The 24,298-nt window shown below is 35.0% G+C and overlaps 1 protein-coding gene across 8 annotated transcripts in view; it reads left to right on the top strand.

Moving 5' to 3' along the window:
• LOC149779383 (protein boule-like) overlaps positions 1 to 24,298 on the top strand; it is a 207,236-nt gene that overhangs the window by 28,040 nt on the left and 154,898 nt on the right. For all 8 annotated transcript variants that reach the window (XM_089940024.1, XM_089940022.1, XM_089940018.1 and 5 more), the window contains exons 4-6: positions 8,389 to 8,446; positions 13,416 to 13,475; positions 20,524 to 20,545. In XM_089940024.1, the coding sequence (XP_089796150.1) occupies positions 8,389 to 8,446; positions 13,416 to 13,475; positions 20,524 to 20,545 (140 nt within the window). The remainder of the gene's footprint in view (positions 1 to 8,388; positions 8,447 to 13,415; positions 13,476 to 20,523; positions 20,546 to 24,298) is intronic.

The raw sequence follows: 24,298 nt of genomic DNA, 5'->3' as shown, positions 1-24,298 counted from the left end.
CGGTAAAAACTCTGGGACACAAGCAACTAGACACAGCTTTGTGCTTCTGAGGCATAGCAGCAGAGATACTGAAAACAGTGCTGGGGCCGAATGAGTTAAACACAACAAAATTTGGCAGTTATCTCTGATCACTTTTGGTGTTTGTGTATATCTTTGAGTGACATATATAAGATCACTATTTTTATGTCTGCCTTGAGAAAATATTCTAGCTGGATTTTATTGTATGTCCAGCATTACGTCATCATATATTACTAAAGTGTTAATAAATTGAGGTCATCTACAGATGGGACATCATCAATATTGGTGATAAAATTAATATCATTACCATCTTCATCCAACAGTTTACAACTTATCCCATTTGAACCATCTCATTATTAGATTAAGTAATGATTGCATCTTACCAGACCCAGATGGACCTATGATAATTGCTCTGATTGAATTTGGTAGTGCTGGATGATGCTTTACTGGCTCTTGTTTTCGTGTCGTGGAGAAATCAATGATATCCATGTTATACAAATATGATAAATAATATAGATTTATATTTTGTTCGATGTAGAGCATACACTCCCACTAGTGGATTAACAACAATAATAACAAACAATAAAAAGCATGCACTCACAGGCAAATGTGTAAAATGTGGTACAAGTAAATATAAATTTATTTCGTTTTGTATGAAGACAGGTAGTGATATCGCTACTTCATTAGAAAAATTACCAGGAACTTCATGGGCTATATACACAGGAGAAAAACATCTTTCAGGATATAATTATTGTGGTCCTGGAACTCGACTTAATATCTGACTTGACGAGACAAAACAACCAAGACCTCGAGAGTATCCAGTAAATGCAATTGATCAAGCATGTCACGTTCATGATATAGCTTACAAAGGTAAAGATTTACAACGACATATTGCTGATGTGAAGTCCTGCCAGTGAACTGTTAAGCAATTTAGTGTTATGTTTAACAGCAATTTTAACCATTTTACAGTTTTGGTACACATCTGTTATATGTGGAAAAATTTAAGAGTAAAGTTCGATTGTTATAGCTGTGTAATTATTTTTCATGGAAGAATTTTTTATGTGCTTTTAAAATAGAGAGAGAACTTGTTCACCATCTTGTCAGTGAGGCCGCGTGATGACCCAGTTACTTTCAATAGTAGATATCGACCAGTGCATAAATAGCGACCATGTGATCTGACGTAATTGTCATTCGCAGAAATGAATGTAGTATCTAATAGGGGGATTTTCCCCGAAGGTGGCGCTGTGAAAACCAGCTAAAAATGGCTGATGTTTACAGCAGGCGTCAAAAGGCGCTTCGATGCGAATGGAGTAGAGGCATCAATAGGTGCTTCCATGCGAATGGAGTAGAGGCATCCAAAGACACTTGCATGAGGTAAAGGGTTAAGTGTAACTGTCATAAATGCAATGTGTCCTCTTGTAATTAAACATAAAATGCGCCAATCTATGGTAACAGCTATGTCCGTGAGCGTTTCTCTGAGAACCTAATTAAGTGCCGACCGTGTTTTGATAACTGACTTGCGGAAGTATTTGTTGTGTTGTTGCACTGAATTAAAAGCTGGCTCCCTTTGTATTATCACGTTAGTTATGTCTTTTTGATAAAAAGTGAGGTGGAATAAAAGAAAAGTTAAAAGGCACAAAAATCTGACTAACATAAAATCTAGCGGCCTCGGTCGTATGTCGGGTGATCTTGCTTCATTTGATCAATTGAAAACTAATAAACGTTATTGTGTATGTAACAGAAACTACCTTAAATTAACCGACTCTTTCATAACCGTGATCAAAGATAACAAGGCAGCCAAGCGAAATGAATACTTCATAAAATACAGAGCTTGATTTCACAGATACGGACCATTTGTGAGCAAGCAAGTTTCAGAGAATTCTTGAACTGTCATTTAGAGATATCCTCAGGGATGATTAGAAATTTCATTATTACTTCCAGTGAAATCACATCAACATTGTACTAATTGAACAATAAAAGATTGAGTTTCGACGTACACGTGTCACAAAATAAATGTCGCGTGTTTTTGATAAAAAAATGGAATCTTGTTTGGTGGTGTATCAGCAGGTAGTCTAGTTTCCAAATTATGGACTACCGATTTGGCAAGATATTATTAAACACCACTATGGGAACCAGACTCGTCTAGAAAACAAAAAGCAGCGACGTAATGCACAGATTTTTACGTACATGTGATGTTGTTCAAACCAGTTGGAACGATCTTTCATATGTTGGATATTTTGAAGAAAAAAGTGTTATTTAAACAGAATAACGAACAACTTCAAAAAAAAGCACATTATTAAAAATTATTATCGACGTGATTGTAAAATGAGGATTCAGTCATTAAACAGCCCAGTTCCCTAATGCCTCTTCCCCCCCCCCCCTCAAACCCTACGGTTTTCTCGATGTCAAAGTGAATATTTTTTTCTCAATTTTTGTAGGTCCCTCTGTAACTCGCGCCTTGCTTATAGTGATGTCTGTTTGTGGACCCTGTTGTGCGCGAGTTATCGAGGGAGAGGTGTAGTAAGAAATATTTATATTAAATTTGCAACATTTGGACATATGACCATTTTTATATTACCTAAAGTCAGAATTATACCATCAAACTTAATATAAAATTAAAAAAGTGTATTTCATATTCCTTATATTTGTTTTCCATTTAACTTCCGATATTCCTGGATGTCTCAGACCTTTTCTGTATTGATAAGCAGTTCCTGGAAGTCTTAGTCCTACCCTGTTTTTGAAATCCTTTTCCTGTTGCTTTATTTATTGCTAAGTTGGCAAGTTTTCCAGGAGTGGCACCGGCTATTAAACCTGGTGTAGCTGCAAGAAGTAGAAATATATCACCAGTCTTGATAGAATTTTTAATGGTGCTTGCAGAAAGATTGAGTTTAACGCCTGTTTTTGATTGTTTGGCATCATTGAAATGCCAGAGTTGACCTTCTGACGATGATAGTTATTTTGACCACCTGTGATCTGATCTATTTTTAGTGATATTTTTATTCGACAGTTCTTTACTGAATTTCATTGAAGCTTTTTAATCTGTCCAGGAGTTGGACTGACACTAACATGATGATATGACATTTTTATAAGTAATATGTTATTTTCAACGGAGATGTTGGATGTTTTCTATCGGTACGTCAACAACTCACATATGTATGCCAGTACCTTCAGGTATGTTTGCTTTATCTGAAAAGAATAACTGCAATTGCTTAGAAATGAGCACCACGTACTGGGTTCACACAAGCTTGAAAATGAATATCAATGGCAGATTGTTTGAATAATTCGGTATGTTCTAATGAAAAATGATAGATTGGATTTGATGTTGAAAAATTTGTGATATTTGCAAACCAGTATTTATATTTTGATCCCGTTCCATAAACATCATTAAACGATGATATGCACGTGCTACATGATTTTGATCATAATCTAACAATATATCTTCATTTAGTTCTTGATGTCCATTTATCCTTAGGGAAACTTCACTAACTCTGAGGTTGTCAAATATCACATGACTATTTAATTGTGAATTTATTCGTGCAACATTTCGTAAAGCAATAAAAATATGTCTTGGTGCAGAAACTTCTTGTTGTGATGCTATATGCCATGTAAATAACCCAACACCCAACATTATTCTGAATGCTATCTTTGGTCATTTTCAATTATGACAACAATGATTTTCTGCCTGAATTTATAAAAGTAATTAATGTTTCTTCTTAGCAATTTTTGTAGTCATTACTGGCACCCACAATGAAAGTTTTGTCAGTGTTACTTTTCCATCGAGTGCTGCAGTTGCAGCAGGATTAGCTTCTTCAGCATGCCAAAGTGCATCATCATCAGTAGCTTTTCTAACAATTACAATTGTATGTTTAGCTCCAAAGATAACTGTTCTGACATTTCTACAAAATCCAAAGATGTGACAATGGAAGTTCACATGAAAATATTCTACGATCACCTTTCAACTTTGATCTACGTACAGCAAATCCTAGGTTGTAATATTCGTTCATTGACATAACTGCTTCTCCATCAGCTCCTCCAGTGGCTCTTAAAGGTTCATGGTGAGGATGGTTAGTATTATCCTTGATGAACATCAGTGTTGGTCCAGCTGATCTTGTATAATCATCTGAATATCTAGCCAAATTTACTATCCTTGTGGCAACATCGTCTTTTTGAATTCAATATTTCTTCAGTCAATCATGTCCACAGCGCTGTCAGATAAAGCCATAATAACATTGTTAACAAAACCAACTTTATCAGCAGCTACATAGGGTGTATTATCTCTTTAAAATTTCACCTTCTACTTCAATAAACACTTAAGCAGGCAAGATATATCTGCTTGTATCACGAACTTGTAGTTCTATTCGACCATGCTGATTTGGTACACTTGCGTCATAAGAATAATATTGATAACCGTGTATTGATTCTTCTTTAAGAGCTGTGTGTCCATATCAAATGCTGGATCGGATACAAGCTTAAACATTTTTATTATAATTGTTATCGTCTAAGATGAAGACCACATCCTGAAATAAAACTTGTATTTACCAGCATAATTTCATATGTCAGTTTTGTAGGAACGACTTCATTAACAGCAAGCTCTGCTAATGTTTTTACTTGCAGCTTGATTTATTATTTTGCTGATATTTGCAGGCATGACTTCAGTGCTGGGTAATTTTACTGGTTGTGGTTTAGTTTGTACTAATCAAATTAATCTTTCTTTGATTGCTTAAAATGTTTTACTGGCAACATTACCAATGTTGCGAATAGTGTGAATAGCTTACAGTGTATCCCCTAGGAAAGCAAGACTGAGTCAAAAGTCTCTTTGGTCTCAAAACTGGGGGTCAGACTGATTTAAAAACAAACTGGTATCAAATCTGAGGGTCAAATTACAAATTTGGGGGTTTCTGAAGTGCAAATGAAGGTAAAGGGAAACACATAGCTTTGTGGCCTAATTCTTTTGGAGCTATTCTCTTAAATAAACCTTGAACAACACCCATCTCCATTAATCGCTTTTTATGTTGGCAGTTGTGAATTTACTATCCTAATCATTACAGGTCCACATTGAGCAATGTGTACAAGCATTTATTAAATTACAAGTTGATTGTTTTTAGTTGCTGTAATAATCATCGATACTTCCATCAGTGAGAGAGTGATGAACATTATGGTCCATAACACCGCTTGTAAATAATCTTTGGCAAATATCAGATACTTCATTAATAATTTCTGAAGAATTACTTCCCTTCGTGTTTTCTTCCGATCAGAATTTCTGATTGATTAGCATCGGCAAGAACACTCGGAACTAATTCCTAATCCACTTTGATTTTTGGTTCAGAGCTCTGTGTATCTTTAAACAATTCAGCAAGTACATCTTCTTTTTCTCATTGCATTTCTTGTTTTCTTTCCATTACTATATCACGAAACATTTAAAATATTTCCTTTCCTTTATTCATAAAGAGGAGCAATACTTGCATTAACAAGTACACTTTTAATCCAACCATTTCCTAACAAAGATCCAACATGTTTGGGTTTTAAATATTTATCTCTTTCATCAAATTTTTATGCAGTATCTAGTAAATTTTTATTAGAAATAAATCTTGGTTTATCTAAAGCGTCGAGTGTAAATCGACTTTAATTTCAATTACTTGCTGTTCTCTTTTCTGTCTTTTTTTATATATGTTCTTCTTGAGGAAGTTGTCATGGTGATGGAGATCATCGCTGAGCTTAGTTAAAATTTGTAGTTGTTGCAGTTCTCTTTTTATTTCTTCTTTAAATTTTTGAAAATCAGAATCTTTAAGTGTGAGAGAAGTTTGTTTAATAATTGTTTAATAAAAATGAGATATATATCTCTAACCCAGTCATCTTTTGTTAAAGATTTAGCATGTTTGGTTCTTACATATTTACCTATATTTTCATATTTTGCAGCAGTATCATAAACTTGTGCTGCTTTTTCATTCGTGACGGCATTAAAACCTTTATTGTCAATTTATCTTTAAGAGCAACTTTAGGTTTAGGTTGTCTTTTAAGTTGTTGCCCTATTGCTAAATAATTATTAATTCACTTGTATATGAAATATAATCAAAATCACCTCTCCTGGCTTGCTTCATACCTTCTTTTATTCGAAATATCTAATTGCACCAAGTGTCTCTTGAAACCGTCTTATCAGCATGTTTAAGTATTAAATATCTTTATAATTAAAACTTACAGCAGCAAATGTAGCTAAATCTGCTGCTGTTTTGTTATTCCCTTAATAGCATCTTCACTAAATTTATCAATCAATTAGACTTTTTCTTTTTTAGTTTTTGGTTCTGGTTCTTCTCCAACAGCGCCTTCAGGCTGTGGAGCAGGCGGAGGTTGAGCAGCAGCTATTCCTGCTGGAAGATCTCTTACAAGTTCTTTTTGTCTGTTTGGTTCTTCTTGCTCTCTTTTCAGTTTGCTCAGCTGTTTGTTTTGATGCCATAAAGAGACCTTGCTTCTCCAACTCATTCAGTAACCTTTGTAACAGGTTTAAAAAATTCTTCTTTATCTTCTGCATATTCAACTTGTGCTTCTTGACGTTCTTGCAGTTTTTGTTTGAGAACATCATGAAGAGGAAGACAACTTCTGATTGCTTCTAATCTTTCTCTAGCTAATCTACCCGTGTAAGATTACATTAATAATGATTTAACCCATTACCTTATGCAAGCGTCTTTGGATGCCTCTACTTCATTCGCATGGAAGCTCCTTTTGACGCCTGCTATAAACATCAGCCATTTTGAGCTGGTTTTTGTAGAGCCACCTTTGGTGGACCCCCCCCCCCCCCCCGATTATATGCTGCATTCATTTCTGCGAATGACAATTACATCAGATCACGTGGTCACTGTTTATGCACTGGTCGATATCTGCTATTTAAAGTAACTGGTTCGTAATCTCTACTCTCCAAAATGGCGGTCGAGGATTTCATTCAGTACGTATGAAGTTTTCACGATTAGAATCACAACTATGAAAGATTCAGTAACTTAGTTAAAGGCTCTGATATTGATGTAGGCAGTAATTAGTTTTTATAAATTATAAATTCAGATAACTTGGTGATGCAGTCGCAGACTAAAAACGTGTAAATTTTGAGTATGGGAAATGGCAGCTATGGTTGGTCACGCTGCCTCACTGACATGACTGAAAGAGTTCTCTCAAGATTTTAAAGCACATAAAATAAATTTCTGTGAAAAATAATTACACAGCTATAACAATCAGACTTTACTCTTAAATGTTTCCACACATAATAGATGTATACCAAAAGTGTAAAATGGTTAAAATTGCTGTAAAACGTAATGTACACTACATTGCTTGCTGTTAAACGTAACATACACTACATTGCTTAACAGTTCACAGGCAGGGCTATGCGTATGCGGTCAGCTAGGTAACAGGTGTTCTATTTATAGCGCACTGCACTTCGTCACTATGCTCTATGAGGTAAAGGGTTAATTACTCGCACATAGCTTTTGAGAGGGTGCAACTGCAAATAAGTGTCGCGGTGAGTAGACATAATTTTGGAAGACAAAGATAACGTATCAAAATAGACTACCCCAATTAGAGAAACTGTTTTAGTTAGAGACTTCAGTTTGACGTTATTGACCTTTTATTTTCATTTTTAATAGAAAGCTTTATTTTTCAAAAATGGACCTTCCAGCAAGTGGTCTGTTCACTCTCGCTGCTGCTTGTGGCTTCATATTTCACAGCTTTAAACAGGTACCCTGGTAGAACTTCTTATGTTAATTGTTCTGAACTGGAGATGGAAGAGGTTTTGGCTTACCAGGTGGTAAATCGGTATTATTTCCTGTTAAACTTGAACTGTTCATTAATTCCAAGTTCACAAATTGTGTTCTGTCTTTCAGTTTTCAGTATATTGAATTCCGAAACATTAAGTTCTTACATGTTAATTATGACCAGATTCAACAATATAGATAATACAAATTAAGAAAAGCACACTAATAGCAGGTTAATAACCGAGTCAATTATGTAACATGTTATATACAGACAGAGTTGCTCTGCTGCAATTTGTTATTTTGAGTAGAGTGGAATCAGAATTCTAAATTTTATGAGATGAATTCCAAATGAAGATGAATGTAGCCAATAAAAAAAGCATGCTCTTTAATTATCGGTAATTTTTTCCATGTTGGCGATACAAAGCTACTCTACATGTAACATTGATCAATAAAAAAACATGGAGGTTTTCAAAATTTGATACGAGGAAGTCTGAGAAAAGTGCCATCTGATTCTCCACCCCAACCAGTCTCCTTTTACTTGTATTGTGCAGCTCTTATAGAAGAGCAAGCAGAAGTCAAAATGTAATCACTATTTTTAATAGTTTCTTTATTCAGTCAGCTGTATTTTGCTTTACAGATATGGTTTCATCACGTTTGAAAATCAAGAAGATGCCGAAAGATTAATCAAAAAGGAGGTATGTAAAATTAATTTTCAATTTCATTTCAGCATGTCTTGTTGAATTTAAGTCATGATTTTTACAACTTATAATATACTGTGATTGTGTTGTTTTTAAAAACTTGATAGTTGAAGATCAGGAAAGCTTGCTCATTTTGAATGTGTTTTCTTCTGTATATCAATCATTGAATACTTAAGCAGTGGTATTCTCTGACGGCTTTTTACAAAAATGCACCTGTGCTTTGCTTAGTTGCCCAGTTCGAAGTTGGAATAATAAGAGAGTTCAGATTGTATAATGGACAGAACTTTGTTGAATTGTCCAATTCAAAGTTACAATAATAATAAGTATTTATGGTTTGGATGATGGAATGATCTCTGTAATCCTTTCCTTGTTTATTTTCACTCTGCCTTAGTAGTGACCTGTGAGACTGTAAGTCGTTATTGTAAACATCTACTTCCATTCTGATAAGGAGAATTATTGAAGAGGTTCCACTTGAGAATCAAGTAAACCAAAATGTTTACTGAAAGTATTGTAGGGGAAAGATTGTCAGGTACCATCAATACAGAATATTCATTTGAATCACGCACATATGCAAGGAGACACTCTTAGCTAACACTTGTCTCTAATCTAATAAGGAATAGAGATTGAAGTTCATTTTCTCCGAGTTGACAAAAACATTTCAGTTATTGACCTCTCACTGTTTGAAAAAGTGAAACAGTTGTTTGAAAATTGTCATCCATGTTACCCTAACAGACTAAAGTAGAAGACTAATTTTTTATTTGCTTTAACCCAGTTACAAATGTGTGAGACAACTGAGAATATTTGAAAGACCAATTTACTTGAGTATTTAGTGATAGCAGCTACATAATTGCCAAAATTTCTTCTTCACCACAATTGAAAATACGTGTTCAGATATCATAATATTGCTTCCTCTACTAGCTTAGTTTAAAATCTTGTGCTATATGAAACTGAAAATATATAGAGGACATTTTCATTTCCGAATTTTTAATACTGGATATATTGAATCGTGTAGTAAAGAGAAACATGATTTTTAACAAGATTTAAAACTAAACGCACTCTTGGCACGTTCCCCTCTTGTTTGTGTCAATTAATCACATGTTTGTGTGTGTGTGATTTGGATTTTTAATGTAGCTTTAACAATTTTTTAGTCGTATTGCTACAGTGTCTGCAGTGTGGCAGTTTATAGTGATGTCTAGCACTGGGGCATCATGCTGTAGACATGTAGCATGACATCCCATCCAGTCACATTATCCTGACACCAGGCTGACTAATCCTAACATTAACCTCTTAATGCTGAGCGCCAAGTGAGGCAGCTGTTAGTATAATTTTGTAAGTCTTTGGTATGTCTCGGCCGGGGATCAAACCCACGGCCTCCCTTCCGCATCTGAGGCAGACACTCTAACCACTAGGCCATTGGAGCGGTCTCACTTTTGTAGGCTAATCATATTAATAAATGACTTGCAAGAACAGTAGGAATAGGTTGATATAATTTATCACAGTAAATTAAATTACATTTTTGATTGTTGTAAACGATCTGAGATCAGAGCAAGTCTGATTCAGCAATAGATTGCAGAGAAGCTACCAGGGTGTGCGATTGCGTGAATTGTACCAGATTTGTATGAATTCCTGCTTTTAGAGACCATTGATGTGCAAGAACTGCTTTGGGATTTTTTGGCTTGGCTTGAATGGTTATGAAACTAAATTTGAATGGTTATTGGGCCCCAGGGCAAGCATTCTGTTGTGGTTTGGATCTTGGATCAAGGAAGTTGTATAAAATCACCTTTACAATACTGGCTACCTAGAAAACCCAAAATGGCTTATGCCTTTAGATGACAATTTTGTTAGGCAAATACTGGTTGATGATAGTGATAAAGGCAGTTTATTGTTTAAGTTAACAAGTGTATTAGATCATAAGATCTGAGAAAGTGCTAATTTTTTTCAACATTTCACCTTTAATTTTATATTGTTTAAGCTGTAAACAAAAGAGTACAGCTGCATGTGTCTAGTAGAATGCATACAAACAGTTGGTCTGCAGTAAATAAAAACGTGTCTATGTAGCTTCTCATTACTTAGAAGCATGTCGCATGTACTTGATGCACTGTAGCTGGACTGCAGGCTGCATTTTGGGTATTGTGAGAAAATGATGAATAAATTATTGTAATGCGACTGTGATTGAAAAGAAATATCCTTTTTCTTTAATTTAATTTTTATTCTTTTATTTAATAATTGAGAAATCCATGCAGTCATGTTAAGATGTTTCATTGTCTTATGTCATATTAACACAGGTGTCAAGCTAGACTTGAATTTTAGGGAGGTGTGTTTGTGCTTTTATTTGAATTATGCCCTCTATTCCCCAGTATTTATATTTGCATTTAATATTGTATTTAAACAATACTTTATTTTCAAGTAGAGCATTTTTCGAGTTTTTTTACTACATGATTTTAAAAGAGAATAATAAAAACTACGTTGTAACGAATGTTAACTGAGTAACCAGATTACATTATTGTAATTGAAAGTTAATAAAAATGCTTAATCAAGTAACCATAATCATATTTTTCTTTGTTGAATTTTTTTAAAACTTTCTAAAAGTTCCCAATAATGACACTTGAAAGATTTCTAAACACGTTTGAATAACCCTTGTACCATGTATGTGAGGGCAATTCGGCCTCGTATTCTATTTATAACAGCTGTATGGCTTAGTGAGGAGAGAACAGGCTGGTTTTCTAATCTTTAATCTTTACTTGCAGATTCATTTTTCTAATTTATATTTAGTACAAAACCAGTCTATAGGTATTTGGCGCTAAAAAGTATAATTTATTTTAGTTGATGCGTGTATGAGAGCAAAAATATCTCCTTTCAAATAATTTCACAGATGGATTAGAAAAAGGCCAAAAATAAAAGAAACAAAAAATAACAGAATCCCCCAAAGATGAGGACACAAGGGCAGCATCACATGATGTTTATTGCAGGCTGTGTGGAAATAATTGTACTATTTCGCACTAAAAGTCTTCAGATGTATTCTAGTTGATGTTTGTGTTAGAGCACATATTTTTTCAAAAAATTTCACAGGTGGATCAGAAAAAGACAAAAAAGACGAATCCTTCAAAGATGAATACATGAATGGCATAATACAGCGTTCCATTCTCAGGCACAGGGGCTCATATCATTGCTTAAAATTGACCTGTCATACATGTACTATATAGTACATGTATGACCGGTCAGTTTTAAGCAACAATACGAGTCCCTGTATTCTAGAGCAGCATCATGCTCATTGCAGTCTGTGCGGTAACGATTTTAATATTGGGCATGTTGCTAAATTTTATGTGGAGAAACACTTGAAAGACAAAGAAATGCATCGAATTAGCTCATCTTAGGAACTCCAATACTGAGGTTGTATTGAATTTTTAGCATGTTATATGTGGATTCCTCTTTTTCTGCTTGGATTCCTCTTTTTGTCCACTTGGATTACACTTTTTCGTCAGGGTTTGGCATGTATGTGATAGGGTTGCAAATGTATCGTTCTGTTATTTGTCTCTATACTTGTAGTAGCTTTACACATTGGTTAAATGGTATTCGCTTTTTTTTTCTTTCTGTATTTTAACAAAAAGCAGAGGCAGAAAAGAATTTTGACCTTAGGCACGTCTTGTGAATTAGACTACATAGCATTGTCCTATACATTTTTAACCTAGATAAATGCATTTTAAAGCTAAATTTTCAACAACAAAATACACAATACCTAGGCTTTGCTCTCTATGAGTGGTATATTTTTCTGAAAGTATTTGCCCCTTGGTTTACAAAAACAGACAACTTAAGAAATTTGTACTTAACTCTGCGATGTTCACCATTATATCCCCATTACTGGTTCACTTAAAGCTTCAGAATAATTTTATGATGAAATAGTGTAGAAGAGGCAATAAGAATATCTAGATCACCGATTCTGTTCTTAAAACACAAATTACATACTGTTAATGTTTTGAAACACAAGTTTGTACATTTTTATCATCAAGGATAACATGAAGAAACTGGGTAGTGATAGGGAAAGGGTTAATGGTCAATCATCTGTCAGAACACATGCCTTGTGAGCGTAATTGATATCAACACTAGCTGCTTGATGAATACATTTCGTTATAACACAACTCTAACCTAGTAAAGGTAAGGGGGCATCTAAAAAAAATATATTGGCAATGTACCTCTAATAAATCACAAGGCAAAGTTATTTTGTTGCTTTCCTAACAAAACAAGGCGATGTTTACTTTGCTTGGTAGCATGACCCCTATGATATCTCCTTGATTCATGAATAACTGAATCTTGCTTAACCTCTCTCTCTCTCTTTCTCTTCCGCCCCCGTGTTATTAAAATCACTGTTCTATTAATCTTTGCATACTGTCTTATTAAACTTTGTATATTGTATGAAGCACCTGACTACTTTGTTTAGTGTGTGAAGCACCTAAATGCTCTCACGAGCTACTTTACTCCAAAATATATCTTTCATTTCTCACATGTTCATGTGATTGTAGTTTTAGTGGGCCTTGAATATTACAGAGGCATTGTGCATAGCTTGAAAAGAGCATTCTGTACTGTCTGCAGTAGATCAGCTGACAAGCAAGTTCATTGGACATCCACAGTTGTGTAACAATATTGCTGAACCTTTCCAATTAGGGCAATAAAACTTCAATCCATTCTGAGCCACAATGTTGACATCCATAATCATCAATATATTTAATCTCTGATGGACAGCAGTTTGCATGGATGATTTTCCCCAACAGACACCCTCATTTTTCCAGATATGCTTGTTTTATTGGTTTGTGAAAAGATGAACACTTTCAAAGTTTTTGAGAACTGTTTTGTGGCATTCACTGAATAATCTGCATGGTTGAAGCAATCTTAAAGAATTGCAGTATTTAAGTTAAAATCTAATCAGAAGGGATTACTACTATTTTTTATAAAAAAAATGTACTCTTTGTAGGCAGACAACTTGGTGTTCAAAGACAGAAAGTTAAACATAGGTCCAGCCATACGAAAGCAGGTAGGTAGAACATTCATTGCATTGTTTTCCATTTATTCTTGTGCATGTTGTTATGTTCATGATATGTGATCTTTGAATTTTATATGCGTTTAATAAAAGCAAAACTCTGAATTTCTGGACAGCACTTTCAAAACTGCTGCCCAGTTGCCTCTAGGATTACAATACTTGTCCGAAGATATTTCTCTTCAAACAAATAGTGACAGGTCTGACTGAGGTGTGGCAGTTATTTGGGAATCAGCTAAGCAATAGAGGTACAGATGTGATATATATTTGTTTAAAAAATCTAAAAGCACATAAAACTGGATTCATTTGATAAATCTTGGCCAGTTCTGATTCAAGAATTTAAAGCTCAGGATTTAAACTTCACTCTTCATGCCCATTGGTTTATGTTTGAACGGTTATGGAAAATGAAAAGAAGAAAATTAAAATTGAAAGATATGCTCTTACCTGTATATTAGATCTCCAGTTTGAGGATAATGCTGTTGGACTTTATTTTCACATGTAAAGTAGCAGCATTACTGTTTACAATTTTTCAGGCTGTGTCTGCTATTAAATTTACAGATCACATCTTTTGTATTAAAAACAGTTCATGGTTATTGCATCTGATATGTACCTAGGGTGTATATGGGATAGCCTGTCAATTGAATTTACATCTGTACCATTCCATGGTCAAGAATTCTTTACATAAATATTTGGTTACCCAGTTTTTTTAAAAATTAAACAAAATTTCAACATGACTGGCACATCCCATTTACATTGCCTTTAATGATCAACACAGGTATGAATACTTTTGATATCCATTTGATGTTGTAATATGAGAGATCTTGACTGTGTGGATGAATATTTAGTCCCCACATAATTTAATGGCTTTGTAATTGTAGCTTTAAATCACAAAACTGCTCATTTTGTGTTAAAAAGAGACCAATTTTAAGAGAACATCTTTTCTTAAATTGAGATTGTTAGGTTTAATATATGTGCATGCTGTGGAATAATGAATATAAATACATATTGTGGATTATTGATTAAGTGAAATCTTGTGCCTGTGGTGGTCTTTGTATTTTACTTACCATGTGCATAAACTTAAAATTTAAACCCTTCCAAGAGTTTTTAGAGTTTTTATGAAATGGCAAAGTTTGTAATTTCTTCTTGTCAGAATAATTCCATCCAGAGAAGACCCTTGTTATTGTTGTCTTTAGTGGTATAAAGATAATATATACACAACCATATTGCAATTCATATTGTTGCAAACAAAAGTTTTCTCATTATTTTAAACTTGTCTGTGAGACTGGTTATGGAACTATTTTTGTTTACTTGAAAAGTTTAGTATTGTGAAAAAAACACTGTAATCAAACCTGTGGTTTCGTAATATTGATAGTTAACCCTTTACCTCATAGAGCATAGTTACCCATTGCAGTGCACTATAAATAGAACACCTGTTACCAATTTGACTCCTTATGCATAGGCCTGCCTGTTAACTGTTAAGCAATATAGTGTATGTTACATTTAACAGCAATTTTAACCATTTTACATTTTTGGTACACATCTGTTATGTGTGAAAAACTTTAAGAGTAAAGTCCGATTGTTATAGCTGTGTAGTTATTTTTCACGAAAGAATTTATGTGCTTTAAAATCTTGAGAGAACTCACCGTCGAGTCATTGAGACCACGTGACCAACCATAGCTGCCATTTCTCATACTAGAAATTTACAAGTTTTTTGTCCGCGTCTACATCACTAAGTCATCTGAATTTGATAATTTATAAAAACTAATTGCTGCCTACATCGATGTAAGAGCCTTTACCGAAGTTATTGAATCTTTCATAGTTGTGGTTTTGTGAAAACTTCGTAAGTACTGAATGAAATCCGCGACCTCCGTTTTGGAGATTATGAACCAGTTACTTTAAATAGCAGAAGATATCGACCAGAGCATACACAGTGACCATGTGATCTGACATAATTGTCATTCGCAGAAGTGAATGTAGTATTTAATAGGGGTTTTTCCCCCGAATGTGGCGCTACGAAAACCGGCTTAAAATGGCTGATGTTTACAGCAGACATCAAAAAGTGCTTCCGTGCGAATGGAGTAGAGACATCAAAAGGTGCTTCCATGCGAATGGAGTAGAGGTGTCCAACGGCGCTTGCATGAGGTAAAGGGTTATTTGCTATTGAAAAAGCCTGAACCAGATCTTTTGCTTAATCAGCAAGCAAAGAGCATTGTTTTGACTTGCTTTGGTTTTAGACTCAAGGAAGATGACATGTATAAATCATTAGTAGTGTGTGCTGAATAATTTTGTAGTATGAGCAATTCTTTAGATATTACTAGTAATCTCACCATGTGCACAAGTTGACGTTCTCCACGATAAAAGGTCATTATTGATTTTTAAGCTGAAAACTCCAGTCATGGCCATACCCATATTTCCTCATTTGTTCCCCAGTATAAGGAGAAATGCGGTTGATAGAGCATATTATTATTATAATAAAGGGCTTAAAACAGCCACTTGTCCCGACTGGGTATAAATTGGCTGGGCAGAGTGAAACTTGATACTTGTCTCGTCGTTGGGCCGATTAGATGTTGATTTGCACCTCAAGAATAATTCTTGAGTGCATTTTCTACTCTTGGCAAGTGAAGAAGTTCAGTACCACTGAACAGTTTTGTGTACATCAGTTATAGAATCCTTTGCCCACTTTTCCTACATGGCAATATAAAACTTGCTGCTAAAGAAGCCACCTACTTGATGCAGGCTTAATAGTAAAATGGGTTAAAGTAATCAATGCATTATGTCTCAATTTCATTTGTAGCCCATGATTTCTTGATGGTATTGACATTTACACTGATACTTTGCATCATTTTCATGTGAAGAAAGTTTCTCTTGCTTAGAGCTGTCACATATCTGACTGAAGACCGAGAATGTTATAATGTTGTGTTTTTTAAAAAATATTTTGTGTGGTCAGAGTTACACTTGCCCCAGGTCACTGGTGTTTTCGAGATGAAAATTCTGATTGCCAGTCCAGTTGTATTTAGTAACCTATCCAATAAGCCTTAATTTTGTTTGTGAGAGTTACTGTTAGTAATGGTATGTTCTGAATTAAATTTATTGTTTTTAAAAGTATTAAAACAATGATGAATGACACTGTAAAAAACCATGATGCCTTATTGGTGCCCATCATGTTTATTTGTTGTATGTAGATCTTGACTTTTAAGTAGACTGACATAACAGTGTCTGACCAGACTAGTATCAAAATATATCCAGGCTTCCATATTCAAATTGTAAAGACATGATGTGCTAGTTAGCCTGTTTAAAAGGATGCTTTTTTTTTTTGGACAGTAAAATGGCACAAAGATTACAAAAACATGCAACTGCAAATGTTAATGCCACTAAGAAATGAGCTATTTGTACAACTGCAATTTCTCGGCATGCAGACATTTTCTCTTATTATGCTTGTGTATGGTGCCGTATATTAGAACATAATATTTTCATTGTTTTCACCCATTTGAATATCAAGTTTGCATCAGGTATCTGGTTCTCTGATAAAAGCATAAACAGTATTGCGGAGAAGTAGGTTATGTTGAGTACATTGATGATGGGGATGAGTGCATGGAAAATGTTTCCCTGAGCCCTAATGATAATAATCAGACTTAGCAAATCATGTTGACAGTTGTCGCATGTTTTTTTTTTTACAAATGGTCATCTTGGTGGAAGTGTTTATATGAATCATATTGCAATATGGTCATTTATACCACAATACAGTGAAATCCTGCTATAATGTACTTCGGTGTAGCACACTTCAGATATAACCCAATCAAGCCATTGGTTCAGAGTTTTGTTTGAAGTACAACAAAGCTTTAGTGCCCCTCCCCCCCCTTTATTTTCATTTAACACATTATTCTTGGAGGTTTTTGTCATTTTCGCCTGAAAATCGAGTAGGTAACGCATTTTGAAATCTATTTCTGAATAGATCCGAAAACACCAAATCCCTGGTGATCTTTCAATAACATACTGCCTAGTTGTGCTAGAAACATCGTTTTTCATTGGCTATTTGACTCGTGCATTATTCCAAATGCCCATCTTATCCTACTTTTTGCAAAGGTTCATCTGTCTGTTTGTAGTTCATACCAGTTTGCCTTAGATCTGAGACCAAAAAGTCTAAAATCCGGACACAAAATCAGATTCCGACAACGGGCGAATATTGGGTTAAAACAAAATTGGGTCCAAAAAATGAGGTTTTTCTATCTGTATTTTGTAGTGCAACTAGATTTTCCAGATTATTTGGTATCATTGTAGGGCTACATCTGTCTACCTTTCTATAATACCACAAACTTTAGTGTGCCATGCACGACCATGACGATACATGGCTTGGCAATAGGCTACTACCTCCCGCCCCGTTAAGTCGTCTCTAGGGGTTAATGTGTTAATAATTTGGCAAGATAGTTGCATTCTTGAGAGAAAAATTCATCTTTATTTTTTATTTTGAAGGTGTTTGTTTCTTGTCAGCTGATAGCTTTTAATATAATTATTATTGAACCATCAATAATAAAGCCATTAAACCTTTGCTTTCATCCTCAATGCATCATGTGAATTGTTGCTTCATCCAGGGTAAACAGTAGGCAGCAAATATTTTCTCAGTCATTTTGCATACTCAACCAAACACCAGACAATAAAAAGGTCTTCACATTTTCTCACCTGAATTTATAAATCCATTAATTGATCAACCAATTTAAGGGAAATGATGGACCACCAATGCCAGTGCCTGCTCAACCATTGTACACACCTGTTATTACCCAGATTGTTAGCAGTTTTAGTCATTGCAAAGAACACACACACACATTTTTTTATTTTGAAGTAAGAAACGCAAACAGCAGGTACAGATCACCCTTATTAAAGCTTGACTGTATTGGTAAAGTTATATGCTTATAGCAGATAACCACGATTTGGAACAGAAATATTTGAGTTAAATGAGGGATTTGCTGTTATGTTGAAATGTTCTCAAACAGATTTTTCTCCGTTTTAAAATGGAATTCCACTTTTCTCCTGACTTGTATCTATTTTTCTCGATATACTCCTTTTTAAAAAAAAAATCTCTGATCCGGTTTTATAAAAACAATCTGTTCGACCCCATTCCACAGCGACCCTTGTTTATTATTCATTCTATCAATTAGCACACAACTCTCATAGGAGCCCCGAGTGGCTGAGTGGTCCAAAGCACTCTCCCTCACGGATCACTGCCATCTCACCTCTTGTCTGTGTGGATTCGATTCTCTGGCTCGGCCAATGTGGATATGTAAGACAGCAATGTGGATATGTAAGAAAGCTTGCTGGTAGCTTCTCGTGGGTCGGTGGCTCTTTCCGGGGTTTTCCTGGGTTCTTACTCCACCATTAATACTGGCCGCCATGTATAGCCTATCTTGTGCTGAAAAATGGCGTTAAACCCTATAACAACAACAACTCCTCTCATAAAGAGTATACTGATTGGTCAAAGGTTTAGATTCATCCAATGAATCTTCGTATAATGGAAACTGATGGCAATGGAAAAAAGAATCATGCTTGCAAAACATGGCATCCCGAGTTGAGAGAGACCATGACAATAGAAATTTAGATAAAGGTTTAAAACATGTATGGAAATGGGAGTGGCTGAGTGAAAAGTTGATGGAAATTTAGTTGGTCATTTTATAAGAAAACTGAACATAGAAAACTGGTATTTTGTGACCTCTGCAATAAAGATGTGAATAATGGTAATCGTGGTTGGAAGAGTTTGGAACAACACCTACAAAAGAAGCTGCATATGAAAAATTGAAGCCCAGAAGGCGTCTGTAAAAAATGCAATTACTATAAGAAGAATAATTTCTTGCATGAAAGAACATATGTAGCCCTCTGTCAGAATATGCACACTGCATGTCGCCAATACAAGCACCAGCTTGAGGCTCTCATTGAGTAGAAAAAGAAACTATTGCACATTGAGCCAAAAAAGTCGGTGATGGCAGAAAGGAAGGCTATAAAGAAATCTTTGCCAAAGTCTCTAAAAGAGCTCGACTGGCATATCAACATGTTGTGTCCAGTGGAGAAAAAGACAAGTGAATGTATTGGATTATTTGTATAAAGTTGATGTACTTGGGTGTTTATTTTACAGATTTGTTATGAAAAGAGTGAAGTATAATATATTTGCTACAAAATATTGGAAATTATTGTGACTTGATTATGGTGTGAACACTGACATGCACATGAAATAACTGCAGCATCAATAGTATTGGAGAACAAATTCATGTGACTATAAATATTGTGAAATTATTGAAGTCGAGTTGAATATTTTTTGGTAAGTTTATTTTTCAAATGATTATTATCGTTTATTTTATGATCATAAGTTGCACCAGGAGCAGTAGCCCAAGTTTCCTCTGACCCTTGTCACCTCATTTGAGATATTTGGTGTCGGCGAATACCAACTTTTCTATTGGGAATGGACTCTGACCCAACACCCTAACATAAATATCCAAATATCAAAAATGTGGTGGCAAGGATCAGAGGAAACTCCCATTACAGAAAGAGTTTTTTTATGAGTATGAAATGTTTTTGTGGGAGGCCCTGAGACCCTGTTAAGGGAGGACCTCCCAAACCCTTCTTATAATTTTTTTAGCTTTTTTAAATAAGACCAAAATCTTGTCTGATGGCAACTGTATATGACCCATTCCCATTTTCAAACTGCATGACATGCTTCCAGATTTGGTAAAGTTGATAACCTGAATTCCATTATATTCAAACTGTTTTATTTTGTTCCTTGTTAGTTCATGTATAAAATGATAGTCTGTTGAATGACTTTTGAAAATCTTTCTCCAGTTCAGCACTGTATACTGTAGCCTGGGCTTCTGTTAAGAAATTGTACAAGTGAAACCATTCATATTCACTTCTGTTTCAATTGATCATGACAGAGAATCAGACATGGTAGACAAGGTTTTTTTCTTCTGGATTGTCTCTTTTTGTGTGGATAGTACCACCTTTGAGAAACAAAGATTTGCATGATATTTTGTATTAATATTAACACTTTCCTGTTTATTTGCAGCAAGTTTTGCCAAGATCATATGGTAAGCATGAATCTTACTGTGTGTTTGCATGTTTTAAACATTGATAAATTATGTACTCAAAACCCAGCGGATTCTGGGTCTTAAACTCTTTGTTGCCTTATGTTGAATTCATGTAGTGCAGTTGGTTACCGCATATATCACAATTAGTCCTGTATCCTTTTTTTATGCTGTACCACAACCTTGTATGTGGAATACACCGCTCCTTTGATAACTCGTGCCCTGATAACTCGCGAACCCACTTATAACGCTGTGTCTGGCGTGGATCCCATTTTTTAAACCCGAAAATACCCCAAAAATGTATCCCTGTTTGTTGAACTTGAAGTAAATTACGATAAAAATTGGTAATGGAAACTTTGTATCGCTCGTTTTATCGTTGAAAACGGTAGATAGGACCTGGAAATTTTAATCAACACTATGAAATATCAAATTTAAAAATAATTTATAAAAACTAATTGCTGCCTACATCAGTATCAGAGACTTTACCTAATTTATTGAATCTTTCGTGGTTGTGATTCTAATCGTGAAAACTTCGTGCGTACTGAATGAAATCTGTGGCCACCATTTTGGAGAGTGGAGATTATGACCAGTTACTTTAAATAGCAGATATCGACCAGTGCATGAATAGCGACCATGTGATCTGATGTAATTGTCATTCGCAGAAATGAGTGTAGTATCTAATAGGGGGGTTTTCCCCAAAGGTGGTGCTACGAAAACCAGCTAAAAATGGCTGATGTTTACAGCAGGCGTCAAAAGGCACTTCCATGCGAATGGAGTAGAGGCGTCCAAAGACGCTTGCATGAGGTAAAGGGTTAAACAGATAAACGAACAACTTCATTAGAAAAAAAGTTTTATTAAAATTATTATTGATGTGATTGTAAAATGAGGATTCAGTCATTAAACAGCCCAGTTCCCTAATGTGCCCCCCCACGCTTTTCTTCAATTTTTGAAGGTCCCTCGGTAACTCTCGCCTTGCTTATAGTGCGGTCTATGTTTATGGACCCCGTTGTACGCGAGTTATTGAGGGAGGTGTACAGTGTTAACCAGGTCTGACCTTGGTCGAGTTTTGCATTTAGGTCAATTCCTGATGAACTGATATAAAAGAAAATGCAGTTTGTGTGTGTGTGTGTATGTGTATATATATATATATATATCTTGGTGTGCATGGCACAGTTGTTCCACAAAGTTGCTATAAAAATTTTGTGCTTCACTAACATGGGTTGATTATTGAGCCCATTTGTACATACATTAGGTCTATTGAGCTTATGTATGACGTGTATTAGTCTATTGGCACATGTCATCAGCACTTGCCGTTTTCAGCTCTCAAAAACTACCGATTTTAATATTTTTTAGAAAGGATGTAGTGTTTTTAAATATTTTTTAAAACATTTGCTGTCTTGCTTGTAGATAGGCTGATGTAGCTAAAATTTGAAAACCTTTAAATTTTACTTTATCAAAAATCACTCTATAGCATTTTACCAAGTTTGTGAGTGTCCTGACATAGAGGTGTTTGATTTTTATTTAGATTGTGGCAATCTACCATCAGATATGGCAATTCTTGTGGAAAACATTAAAATAATTTATTTGAAGAAAAACAACTTTTGAACAGAAATTTATAGTTTGAAAGTGTTATGGCATAGTCTTGAAATATGGGGGGGGGGGAATTTGCACCATAAAATATGGATGAAGCTAGAAAAACTTGAAAAACCGTGAAACAGTAGTCTTCAAAAACTGAACAACATTGTAAGAAATATCCACAGAAAACGTATTAATCAAGATTTCTTGACCGCTCTTGCATTTGAAAATTTTGCAAATGTTGGCTCGATGAGAGCTCGTATCCCGATCAGTATCTCTTGTTCTTTTATGGGTTAAGTAATGCATTCATGTTTTGCGTTTCTTGCCTTATCCATCAGTTTTGCTTGATTTTATGAAAAGGTGTTGTCAACGTTTTCCATATTGCAGAGTTTTAACGTGATATACCATGTTTTGTCTTATTGAATGTGTTGGATGAAACAGCAAATGCATACAGTGCAAGAGACTGCATTGTATAAACAATAAATAAAAGTGCAACAGTTGTAAAAACCACTTCCAGATACATGTCTGCAGATATGTTGTTCATTCAAATAAAGATATGCATATTGCAAGTGTTGCCATGTAATCACATCAGATGCTTTTTATTTTTTATTTTCTCTTACAATATGATAGATTGCAGGGACAAAAATTGCTTAAAGAATGTTGGATTACCATTTTAAAGGGCTTTTTAACTATTGAAATTTATCATCAGTTTGAAATAATGGATATTTGTATGAAATGCATCATTGATTTGTGGATATTATGTGTTTACTTTGCTTTCCATTTGCATTCATTCTACATGTTCTTTATTTTACTCTGCACTTCATTATTTTTTCATTGGTAAAATAATGCATTTCATGGCCTGTAACTGGAAAGAAAACATGACATCTTAAATTTCTGTTATGAATAGATTCTGTAATGAATTAAAACATTTCGTATGGATTGGCACATAGTACATCATTGTTCACCATAGATTTGATTATGAAATCTTTGTACCTCATAACATATCCATGCAATACCCACATCTGAAAATGCTGGGGATTGACTAACCTTGACACTAATCATCCTAACAAAAAGTACTGGCCAAATGATGATGATATGCTGTTAGATAGAGATGATTATGCCTCAAAATAAATGGGGAAGACTTGAAATGGTTAATTTCTAATCCACAGACCTAAGATATAATTGACATATATGTTGTGAGATTTGTATAGTCCTCTGACTCGGAATGCAAATGGCAAGATCCAGGTCAGATTTCAGCAGTGATGTACTTTAGTCTCGTCTGTCAGTGGATTAAAGACACATGATGAATGCTATGCTCGTTATCTTTGGGAAAATAAATCATATTCCTATCCATTTCATGCAGGTTTATCTTGATGAAAAGTTGTTCAAGTTTGCTAGGCTGGCTAGTAAGTGGTTACCCAATGCTGACACCAAATGGTGTCAGTGAACTCCAGCTTTTCAATAGGTAGTGGACTGTGATGCTACACCACAAGATAAATATCCAAATATCAAAAAAGGGGTGGCAGGGGACTGAGGAAACTCTGACTAGATGTAAATAATCAGATAAAGCCATGTTGTGAGCTGGATCTGGCTTGTTGGCCATAGGTTACACATGCCAAGACAACAGTAAAAATGTAAAATCGGTATGATATAGATGTTGATTACATGTTTGCATAGTGTTGTGATCATAGAGTATTTGTAATCCTTCTTGGTGAAGAGGTCACCTGTCTTGCTATTTAATCATCTGAGCAATATCTAGCTTATTTGGGCCTGTTTGTATTCAGATTAGTTTTTTTTGGCATTATTTGCCTTGGTCATTATATTTTTTATTACAAAACAAATATGTAATGTCCTTGATTCCGCTTAAGATAATAATGCTCGTCACTGAGAAGTTTTTTAAAACCAAAACTCACTGATTTTGGACAAGGTCAGTTGCTAGATACAAAGATTCATTACAATAGCATATAGACCGCTCGAGTGGTCTATTGGTTACAGTGTCAACCCCGGATGTTGGAGGTCACGGATTTGATCCCCAGCCAAGTCATACCGAAGATGATCTCCGGCTTGGCCAATGGGATATGTAAGAAAGCTTGCCATTAGCTTCCCTTGTTTCTGGTTCTTGCCAGTTTTCACTCTACCTGTTTGGCTGTCATATATAGCTTATCATGTGCTAGAAATGGT

The sequence above is a fragment of the Sinohyriopsis cumingii genome, chromosome 17 (assembly GCF_028554795.1).
Source record: "Sinohyriopsis cumingii isolate HCF-2022 chromosome 17, ASM2855479v2, whole genome shotgun sequence".
In the NCBI taxonomy this organism is placed as follows: domain Eukaryota; kingdom Metazoa; phylum Mollusca; class Bivalvia; order Unionida; family Unionidae; genus Sinohyriopsis; species Sinohyriopsis cumingii.
The sequence above is the reverse complement of the archived record's forward strand: the minus strand, read 5'-3'. Positions and strand labels throughout refer to the sequence as shown.